The sequence below is a fragment of the Triticum aestivum genome, chromosome 1D (assembly GCF_018294505.1).
Source record: "Triticum aestivum cultivar Chinese Spring chromosome 1D, IWGSC CS RefSeq v2.1, whole genome shotgun sequence".
Classification (NCBI taxonomy): Eukaryota; Viridiplantae; Streptophyta; class Magnoliopsida; order Poales; family Poaceae; genus Triticum; species Triticum aestivum.
In genome coordinates, this window is record NC_057796.1 from 410625321 (window position 1) to 410636083 (window position 10763).

Sequence of the window (10763 nt, forward strand, 5' to 3'; positions counted from 1 at the left end):
AAACAAAGTTTGGTCTATATGAGTGGTTAGTCATGCCTATGGGTTTATCGGAAGCACCCGGTACTTTCATGCGTCTTATGCATTACGTGTTTCGCCCTCACCTTGGTGAATTTGTTGTTGTCTACTTTGATGATATCCTTGTGTTTAGCAAATCTCTCAAAGAGCATGTCACCCACCTTCGCATCGTGCTACAAACTCTTCGAAAAGAGCAACCTTATGCTAATATGGAAAAATGCCTATTTGGTGTTGATAAGCTTGTTTTCTTGGGTTTCGTAGTATCTTATAAGGGTGTTCATGTTGATGAATATAAGATCAATGCTATTAAAACTTGGCCACAACCAACCAATTTGCAACAAGTGCGTAGTTTTCTTGGTTTAGCCGGTTTCTATCGTAGATTTGTGAAGGATTTTAGCACCATTGCTTCACCTTTGCATGCTTTGAGTAAGAAAAATGCACCGTTTGTTTGGGGAACATCGCAAGATAGCGCTTTCAATGAGCTTAAGAATTTGCTTACTCATGCTCCCGTGCTTGCATTACCCAACTTTGACAAACCTTTCGAAATTCATTGCGATGCTAGTGGTAATGGCATAGGAGGTGTGTTAACGCAAGAGAAGCGCCCAATTGCTTATTTTAGTGAGAAACTCTCCGGAGCGCAACTCAATTACCCTATCTATGACAAAGAGCTATATGCTTTGGTGCGAGTTTTGCATGAATGGGAACATTACCTACGCCCTCATGAGTTCATCATCCATACCGACCATGAAACGATTAAATACCTTAAGGGTCAAACTAAGTTGAACAAGCGTCATGCTAAATGGAGTGAGTTCATTGAGTCGTTTCCTTATGTCATCAAGTATATTAAAGGTAAGGAAAATGTTGTGGCGGATGCGCTTTCCCGTATATGCACGCTTGTCACTCAACTTGAGTTAAATGTCATTGGCTTTGAGCATATAAAAGACTTGTATGAGCATGACCCTACATTTGCTATTCCTTATGCAAAGTGTTTGACGCATACTTCTTGGGATCGATACTACATCAAAGATGGATATCTTATGAGAGCTAACAAACTTTGCATCCCCGAGTCCTCTCTTCGCTTGTTGCTTTTGCAGGAATCTCACGGAGGCGGACTCATGGGACACTTCGGACGCGACAAGACATTTGCTATGCTCTCCAAGAACTATTTTTGGCCCAAGATGTTTCGTGACGTCAATCGCGTCACCAACCGATGTTCTACATGTCGCAAAGCTAAGTCTAAAGCTCAATCTCATGGCCTCTATATGCCTCTTCCAATTCCATATCACCCATGGGAAGATATTAGCATGGACTTTGTGCTTGGTTTACCTAGAACTAGGAATGGCAAGGATTTCGTTTTTGTTGTTGTGGACCGATTCTCCAAAATGGCACATTTCATTCCTTGCAACAAGGTAGACGATGCTTCACATGTTGCCAATTTGTTTTGTAGGGAAATCTTGCGCCTTCATGGAGTACCAAAGACGATTGTCTCGGACCGCGACGTCAAGTTCTTGAGTTACTTTTGGAAGACATTGTGCGCCAAGTTCGGAATCAAGCTTTTGTTCTCTTCGGCATACCATCCACAAACCGACGGCCAAACGGAGGTGACCAACCGCACGCTTTCCACTCTACTACGCGTGTTGATAAAGAAGAACATCAAGGAGTGGGAGGAGTGCCTACCTATCGCCGAGTACACCTACAATCGTGCAAGACATTCGACTACCGGCAAGTCCCCCTTCGAGGTCATCTACGGATTCAACCCATTGTCCCCATTGGACATTCTACCTCTACCGCTACAAGAGCGCACAAACATGGACGCGAGTGCCCGAGTCAACTTCCTCAAGAAGATGCATGAAGATACAAGGCACACCATCGAGCGCCAAGTACAACGACTCGCGACCAAGCTCAACCTCAACAAGCAACCCATGATGTTCAATGTTGGAGATCTTGTGTGGCTACACCTTCGCAAGGATCACTTCCCCAAGGAAAGCAAGTCCAAGCTACTACCCCGAGCGGATGGACAATTCAAGGTGCTTGCACGCTACAACAACAACGCATATAATATCGACATCCCACGAGACAAGTACTCCGTGAGCGACATCTTCAACATCAAAGATCTCTACCCGTACCATGGTGATGAGGATTTCGATCCGAGGTCGGATCTTTCCCAAGGGAGGGAAGATGATGCGGAGCATCCTACGATCATCCCCATGGACCTACCATCGTCTCATCAAGAGCCAAGAGGACCTATGACACGAGCACGAGCTAGAGCTCTCGAGAACGAGGTGACTTCCTTCCTTAGTGATATCACATATGATCCACTCGAGACATGGCTACTACCTAAGTCCGATATGCTATGCATGATTAGGTGTCAAGAGGAGCCCCCAGAGGATGCACGTGAAGACGGACAAGCCACCAAGTTCACGGATGAAGAGAACCAACGGAAACGGGCAAGTTCACCTTCCAGGCCCCGGACATCCGGCCATGACCCCGGACATCCGGCCCCTGGAGCATCCACAGCAGCAGCAGTCCAGACGGCCAAGCCTACAGGGCCCGGACATCTGGCGTCCAGCCCGGACATCCGGCCCCAGCCCGGAAATCCGGCCAAAAGCCCGGACATCCGGCGCCACGCTACAGAGCATCCAGAAGTTTTGCCCTCCAGCCCGGACATCCGGCCCCCAGCCCGGACATCCGGCCTCTCCTGAAGCCCCGGACATCCGGCCCCCAGCCCGGACATCCGGCCACCACTGTCTACGCACAGTAAGGGCTGAGGCCCGTGTACCCCTTCGACCCCCTAGACTATATATACTCTTTCTCCTCCATCTTTCTAGGGTTAGAATTGGTTTAGCTCATTTGTGAGATAGAGCATTGCTCATCCATTATGGATCTACTCCACGAGAGAGACCGCGGCCCCTCTACGGAGAAGATCCCCTTGGATTCAAGACCTCCTCACGGAGAAGACCCCCATCAAGACCTCCTCACGGAGAAGAACCGGTTACCCTTTGTATCGTCCTTTGTTGATCGTGGATCGTGTATCTCCCTTTGTGTTCTTGGATCTAGCGCATGTGTAATCGAATCTTGTTGGTTTGAGTGATTCTCTTGTGTTTCCCCTCGTGTTCTTCGTGTTCTTAGTTGGGATCTGCTCCTTTCGTGAAAGATCGGCCATCTAGGGTTCCACCCTACATCAGCTGGGACCCACCAGCTACATCTTCGCTGGCAAGGAAGTGCCTGACAGTCGGGACCCACCTAGTCGAAGCGTACGTAGCGTTGTCATTCTGGTCGCGAACGTGTACGTACATACTGGTCGATGTAGAGGCGCGCACGTGTCGTAGTAGAGGCGCGCACGTGTCATAGTAGAGGCGCGCACGTAGCATGTTCACGTACGTACAGTGGCCAGGGTGCAAGAAAGAAAATACGGCAACGTATGTGTACATACGGGCAGGGTCTCGAACGCCTACTCGCGCATACGTACGGCCAGGGCTCGTGTACATGGCTGGGTCGGAACGGAGAAACAGCATCGTCGTCGTGTTCATGGGGAGGCAACGGAATGCGTCGTGTTCATGGGGAGGCAACGGAATGCGTCGTGTTCATGGGGAGGCAACGAAATGCGTCGTGTTCATCGGGAGGCAACGGAATGCGTCGTGTTCATCGGGAGGCAACGAAACGCGTGGGAGCCAACCGGCTGGGTCGGAACGAAATGCGTGGTCGTGTTCATCGAGAGGGCTTGGACGGAACAGGCGATGGAAACGAGGCCTGGCGTACCGCAGAACGGAGGAAACGGACCTCCTACGTTCGGAACGGGGTCCTGTTGATCGGGAGGGGTGTGGCGTACCGCAAAACGGAGGAAACGGACCTCCTACGGTCAAAACGGGGGTCCTGTTGATCGGGAGGGGTGTGGCGTACCGCAAAACGGAGGAAACGGACCTCCTACGGTCGAAACGGGGGTCCTGTTGATCGGGAGGGGTGTGGCGTACCACAAAACGGACGAAACGGACCTCCTACGGTCTAAACGGGGGTCCTGTTGATCGGAGGGGTGTGGCGTACCGCAAAACGGACGAAACGGACCTCCTACGGTCGAAACGGGGGTCCTGTTCATCGGGAGGGGTGTGGCGTACCGCAAAAGGGGACTCCACGGGATACTGTTCATCTCCACCGTCGACCTCCTCCGGCCTCCACGGGCTACCGTCGACCTCCTCCAGCCTCCACGGGCTCCTGTTCATCCAGCCTCCACCGCGCGCTACTCCACCGGCTACTGTTCAACCACCCCTCCACGGGCACCCCTCCACCGTCTACTGTTCATCCAGCCCTCCACCACACCACGGGGTCCTGTTCATCCAACCCCCCCCCCCCCCCGCGCGCAACGCTCACTGTTCATCCAATCGATCGGCTTCAGTTAGCAGCAGTAGCGGAGGAATCGCTCGATCGGGTTCAGTTACCAGCCATCGATCGATCGCTCGGGTTCAGTTAGAGCCCAACGCCTCGCTCGGGTTCAGTTAGAGCCAACGCCTCGCACACGCGTGCGTACGTGTACGAGAGAAACGCGCATCGCTCGGCCCCCGACCTCCCACCGTAACCGGGAACTCCCCGAAATTTTCCTCTCCCTCGCTTCTACCACGGTTTTTTTCGTCATGGACGGCCCAAAGAATGTCATGCAGCTGCGTCTCCAGCCCGCCCAGGACGAAAAGCCCATTTTCTGTCATGATTTTTTGTCATAGAAGTAGGAGCCCACCACATCTATGATGATACCGGGTTTTGTCACAATTATCGTCATAGAAGTGTCATATGTATGACAGAAAAAAAATTCGTTCTGCACAAAATGTCACGGATGTGTCTTTTTTTTGTAGTGTGTACAATGTATTTGTCATGGGGATTGTACAACTAACATGTAGTTGTACATGTTTTTCCATATTATTATGCTTTCATGTTTTATTTATGTTTGGTAGCGACGGAAGATGACTGGGCAGGAATTCCGCGTCAGATTAAATTTACAAAAACAACCAAAGGTAAGTATCCAAACATATCATGCAAAGATGCTCCGGTGCCACCAAGATATCTGGTACCGGAATGCTATTGTCGCAAGCCTTTGTACATCACACAATCTACGCACCCGTCTACATCAGGCCGTTGATACTACGTATAGATGACCCTGTGAGAATTTGCTTAGCACATAATAGAGGTGTATTTAATCTTTATTCATGATTGCCGTCTTATTTGCTGAAGTTGATGGACATGATTATTGTTACTATTACTTTTTTCCAATGAATTGATGGTCCGGAGTGTTATGAGGATTATTTGGCTGGTGAGTATGTGGGTATTCGTTTGGGGCCATGGCCGACACCCACGTGGAAGCGCCTTATCCATCCACCTCCATCTCCAGCCATGGTTTGGGCAGTAAACCAAACCACTCCCAAGGCGCCTCTGTTGGTTTTGTGTGAGAATTGCCAAGATATGACATGGTTGTGTCCTCTTTATGGGCGTGACACTTTGGAAGAGTCTTGGAAGGTTTTGGATGAATAAAAATGTATTAAAAAAGAGGCTTTGTGAGGAGTACCAGAAGACAGATGTTGAAGAAGAGGTGAAACGCCGGCATTTGGAGGAAGATATAGAGGATGGACGAAAGAAGAGGCGTGTGGAAGCCAAAAGACTTAAAAATAACCATTTTGGGCATGAGAAGAGAAGAGGCGGAAAGAGGAAGATGAAAAAAAGAATTGGTTGGCTAAAGCATAATCGCCATTTCACCTTCATGGATGATGTTATTATTGTTGTACTAGACTTGTCTGCAGTGATGGACTTATTGCTAGACCGGATTGTTGTAATTTGTCATGGATGGACCGATGTGACTTCCTATTAGATGGCAACGTGGTATTTTTTTATGGGCGAACTAGTGGATCATAGGGCATGCCATTGCATTACCATAGTGAAAACTATCCAGACAAAATACAGTGATTGGCGCTCGAGAAATGTAAACAGTATGATCATATGAAAAGACGATACTAGAGCGCTTTTTAGCCTCATGGTATTTTTCGTAGAACATCTTTTTAGCACACCATGCCTTATGCTCTTCTTACCATGCCTCATACTCTGTATGTTCTAGTTGTGATTTGCCTAATGGTCCTTTCTGTTGGCCATCTTTTTATAACACCATGCCTTGCACTATTTTTTGTAGGTTTCTTTGTTGTCCTTCTTCCTTTTCACCTACAACCGCTTAGTCTGTTGATTCTCCACGTATGTTCCCATACCATTAGAGTTTGAACTCGCATTGGTTTTCTAGCCCGCATTGTGTGGCACATGGGGCTCCTTTCTGTTTAAGAAGAACCGGTTTTAATTTTAGTTTTGTATTTACCTGTGTAGTTGGTCAAGAAGGCACTTATGAAATTTGACATGGGGCTCATGGTGTGGCCGCATACAAACTAACGGCATCCAAGATATCCACTGGATTTGATCTTGTCTTCATTTCCAGTGTAGCAAGCCTTCACAGCATAATCACAGTTGATAGATCAACGGACATGAAAATCTAGCTCCTCTGTTAGTGGCATATCTAGTGGCATGAATGAACCACTCAGAGTACCTACAAGTTCAAGTGCTTTCTCTTTTCCTTTCGCACTCCTCGAAGATGATCCTGCATTGGCCATTGTGTGTGTGTGTGTGTGTGTGTGTGTGTGTGTGTGTGTGTGTGTGTGTGTGTGTGTGTGTGTGTGTGTGTGTGTAAGACTTGCTTGGCTGTAGTGAAGAAACCCCACAACTGATGCTATTTATAGAGGATAGTTGGACGCAAGTAGCGGAACTAAAGTAAATTGAATACAATAGCTACATTCACACAAATGATATATTGGTCTATGCTTTATATTATCATGGAAATATTAGAAGAGTTGAGAAGAGTGCTCTAGATACATCGCGAAGGACCATAGATTGTGCTAAAGGGGCACCAGGGGTACATGACCACAAAGGTACGACTCCCCACCAAGTGATCTAATATGAGCTTTCAAATTTTCTATCCTAAAATCACTGGTCGGTAATGAGGACTCGTGCTTCAACTTTAAACGGATCGTTTCACCACTTCCAGAATCCACATTGCATGTTACCCTATCACTATTTTTAAGCAACATTAGTACTAAGTAAGTGCATGAACTAGCTCCCTTCTTGGCACTGCATGCCATTTGTGTCCCACGGAGTGGAGTGGTGGTGGTGGGCAAGATCGATTGGCATTGCGCCTTCAGTTGGAGCTGTCGTGCTCAAAAGAAGGGGAGCCCCAGGAATAGTGTGTGACCAGTGAGTACAAAGAGCAGGATTGCTATTTTGGGAAGAATATTAAAGGTGTGAGCTTCGCTGGTGGTGTGTGAGGAGTTTCTCTTTGATGGCACCATGGAACGGCTTGTGGGGCGGCAGGGCCGCCATTGCCGGCGGCAACGCCTACCGCGACATGCCGGTCATTGTCAAGATGGAGAACCCCAACTGGTCTATCTCGGAGATCAACGGTGGCGGTGACAACGGCGAGGACTTCTTGGCCCGAGTAGGCGGGCAGAGGCGGAGGGTGAAGAACACGAAGCAGATCACATGGGTGTTTCGTCTCAAGGCCCACCGTGCCGCCGGTTGCCTGGCGAGGCTCACATCCGCTGCGGTCGCGCTGGGCGGCGCTGCACGCCGCCGTGTTGTAGCCGGCCGGACGGACTCCGACGCTGCTGATGGGGAATGCGAGGATGTGGAGGAACGGGACCCTGCTTCGAGGCGGTCTCGGTTCTACACGCTCATCAAGGCCTGCCTCATGATGTCCGTCTTTCTCCTTGTTGTCGAGCTCGCCGCCTACTCCAACGGCAGGGTGAACCTCGCTATCTTCATCAATTCTTTCAACACGTCGTGGATACGCTTTCGTGCCACCTACGTGGCCCCACCGCTCCAGCTCCTCGCCGACGCATGTGTGGTGCTCTTCCTAGTCCAGAGTGCCGACCGCCTCTTCCAGAGCCTCGGTTGCTTCTACATTCTCGTCAAACGCATCAAGCCTAAGCCCCTCTCTCCAGCATTGGCTGATGCAGAGGACCCCGATGCCGGCTATTACCCCATGGTGCTCGTACAAATACCAATGTGCAACGAGAAAGAGGTTTGCGTCACTGCCACCACCTACAATTGCCCCCACAGTTTCAATATATTAAAAAAATTATCATGATGGTCGTCTCTTGTTCTATTTAGGTGTATCGGCAGTCGATTGCAGCGGTCTGCAATTTAGATTGGCCGAGGTCCAACTTTCTTGTGCAGGTGCTAGACGACTCCGATGACGTGGCAACTCAGGCATTGATCAAAGAGGAGGTGGAGAAGTGGAGGCATAGTGGTGCACACATTGTGTACCGCCATCGTGTCCTTAGGGAGGGCTACAAGGCAGGTAACCTCAAGTCGGCGATGAGTTGCAGCTATGTGAAGGACTACGAGTATGTCGCCATCTTTGATGCCGACTTCCAGCCATACCCCGATTTCTTGAAGCGCACCGTGCCCCATTTTAAGGTGGAGTTCAGTTCTTGAAGTATGTGAATGTATAGACTTTAGTGATTCTAGATTATGAACTCTTTCATTGGGTGGGTGCAGGACAACGAGGATCTGGGTCTCGTCCAAGCCAGATGGTCATTTGTGAACAAGGATGAGAACCTATTGACACGGTTGCAGAACATTAACCTATGCTTCCACTTTGAGGTGGAGCAACAGGTGAATGGTGTGTTCATCAACTTCTTTGGGTTCAATGGTACAGCTGGGGTGTGGAGGATCAAGGCCGTGGAGGACTCAGGAGGGTGGATGGAACGAACAACGGTGGAAGACATGGACATTGCTGTCCGTGCACACCTAAAGGGCTGGAAGTTTGTCTTTCTCAATGATGTTGAGGTGCATCTTGTGCCTACTTACTCATGGATTGCATTATTACATCATTGCTATGGTAGATTAAATATCTTATGATATATATTATGCTAATTTGTGTGTCATCTCTGGGCAGTGTCAATGCGAATTACCAGAGTCGTACGAGGCTTACCGAAAGCAACAACACAGGTGGCATTCGGGGCCGATGCAATTGTTCAGGCTATGCTTGCCAGATATCATTAGATGCAAGGTATTGCAAGTGCTCTTTTCCTGCTCTAGAATCTAGTTCATAATTTTTGAGATAGTTGTACATTGTGATTAGAAATGCTACCAACATCGCAATATGTTTTATTTCTTGTGACATTCGTAGATACTTCTTTTTCTGGACTTTTGTTTACATACTTATGATATTAGGTGCATTTGTGTGTTTCTTAAGGTTCTTTTCTTGAATACATACCTGGAATTCATGTCATTGTATGTGCTGCTCACTCAAGGTTTTTTGTTTTTGATTATGCCGGCTATCCGTTAACTTTGGATAACATTATTCTTTGTCAAAGATAGCAAGGTACTGCTCTAATGGTAGCTAATTTTGTTATGGCAGATTGTCTTCTGGAAGAAAGCCAACCTGATATTCCTTTTCTTCTTGCTACGCAAGCTCATCTTGCCTTTTTATTCCTTCACACTCTTCTGCATCATCCTCCCAATGACAATGTTTGTGCCTGAAGCTGAGCTTCCTGATTGGGTTGTATGTTACATCCCAGTGCTGATGTCATTTCTAAATATTGCCCCTGCACCGAAATCATTCCCGTTTATCATCCCATACCTGCTCTTCGAGAACACCATGTCAGTTACCAAGTTCAATGCCATGATCTCTGGACTGTTCCAGCTAGGAAGCACATATGAGTGGGTCGTGACCAAGAAGTCCGGCCGATCATTGGAGGGCGATCTCATTTCCTTGGCGCCAAAGGGGTTGAAGCAACTAAAGTATGGCTCAGTTCCAGCCATCAACGTAGCAATCAAGGAGCAATCGAAGGCCAAAAAGGAATCCAAGAAGTACAACCGAATATATAAGAAGGAGCTTGCCATGTCACTACTCCTCCTGTCCGCCGCCGCTCGCAGCTTACTATCAAAGCAAGGGATCCACTTCTATTTCCTGCTGTTCCAAGGCATCTCCTTTTTGCTGGTGGGACTCGATCTCATAGGTCAGGACATCAAATAAATCAACCATAGCATGGACATAGAAAGTAATTTGTCACTAAACTTGCAATATGTGGGGTCGTGGATGTTGTTGTACCTTCCATCGTCAGAGGGGTGTAGGAGCTAGGACCCCGAGGCGAACATGCGGCATGGTAGTCAAAGGATTCTTACAACAGTGTATGTATGTCATGTGTAGATATATATTGGATTAGTCATCTTGTTGTTCTGTGAATCTGGCTAACTGTTTCTGCCTTTCTGGTCAATCACATTCTTTTGTAACATGTTGTTCTAGATGATGTTCAGGTTAGAATTATATCATAGTTCTGAATCCCCTATAGATATGATTTCCCGACCTTGTTTCAGTTGTGTTGATCGATGCGTCTGTTAGTACCTACCCTGTTTGACTCGTCAAAAGCTTGCTACATTTTTGCATCATCTCAAAATTCCACTCTAAAAAGTAGCTGCATGACTAGAACTGACGAGTAATTCCATGGCATACAATCTGAAGTTTTGGCTAGTTTCAAAAAAAAATCAACAAGGAGAAATATATTAGTATTAAGATGATACCATTTACACCCGGCCTCTGGGACAACACAATATCATGACCTTGTCGAGACATCAAAGATGCACAACTAAAAAGGGCCAACAAAACCAAGGACTTGCAACATACAAGCAGTAATGCCACTCATCGTCCTTGGCAACAGGCACCGAGGGTA

General features: G+C 47.9%; 1 protein-coding gene across 1 annotated transcript; it reads left to right on the forward strand.

Moving 5' to 3' along the window:
• The first annotated feature begins 7317 nt into the window (after window positions 1-7317).
• Window positions 7318-10328, forward strand: LOC123182471 (probable xyloglucan glycosyltransferase 9). Its single transcript, XM_044595039.1, has 5 exons — window positions 7318-8107; window positions 8197-8505; window positions 8587-8877; window positions 8987-9100; window positions 9452-10328. The coding sequence occupies exons 1-5, from the start codon at window positions 7367-7369 to the stop codon at window positions 10067-10069; spliced, it is 2073 nt and encodes a 690-aa protein (XP_044450974.1). The 5' UTR covers window positions 7318-7366; the 3' UTR covers window positions 10070-10328.
• Window positions 10329-10763: the final 435 nt, after the last annotated feature.

What these genes read in the sequence shown, in the direction of transcription:
- LOC123182471 (XM_044595039.1), top strand. Translation starts at nt 7,367, where the DNA reads ATGGCACCATGGAACGGCTTGTGGGGCGGCAGGGCCGCCATTGCCGGC. An exon ending in GCACCGTGCCCCATTTTAAG is followed by an intron (nt 8,506 to 8,586) that starts GTGGAGTTCAGT and finishes GGGTGGGTGCAG; the next exon opens with GACAACGAGGATCTGGGTCT. An exon ending in TCTTTCTCAATGATGTTGAG is followed by an intron (nt 8,878 to 8,986) that starts GTGCATCTTGTG and finishes ATCTCTGGGCAG; the next exon opens with TGTCAATGCGAATTACCAGA.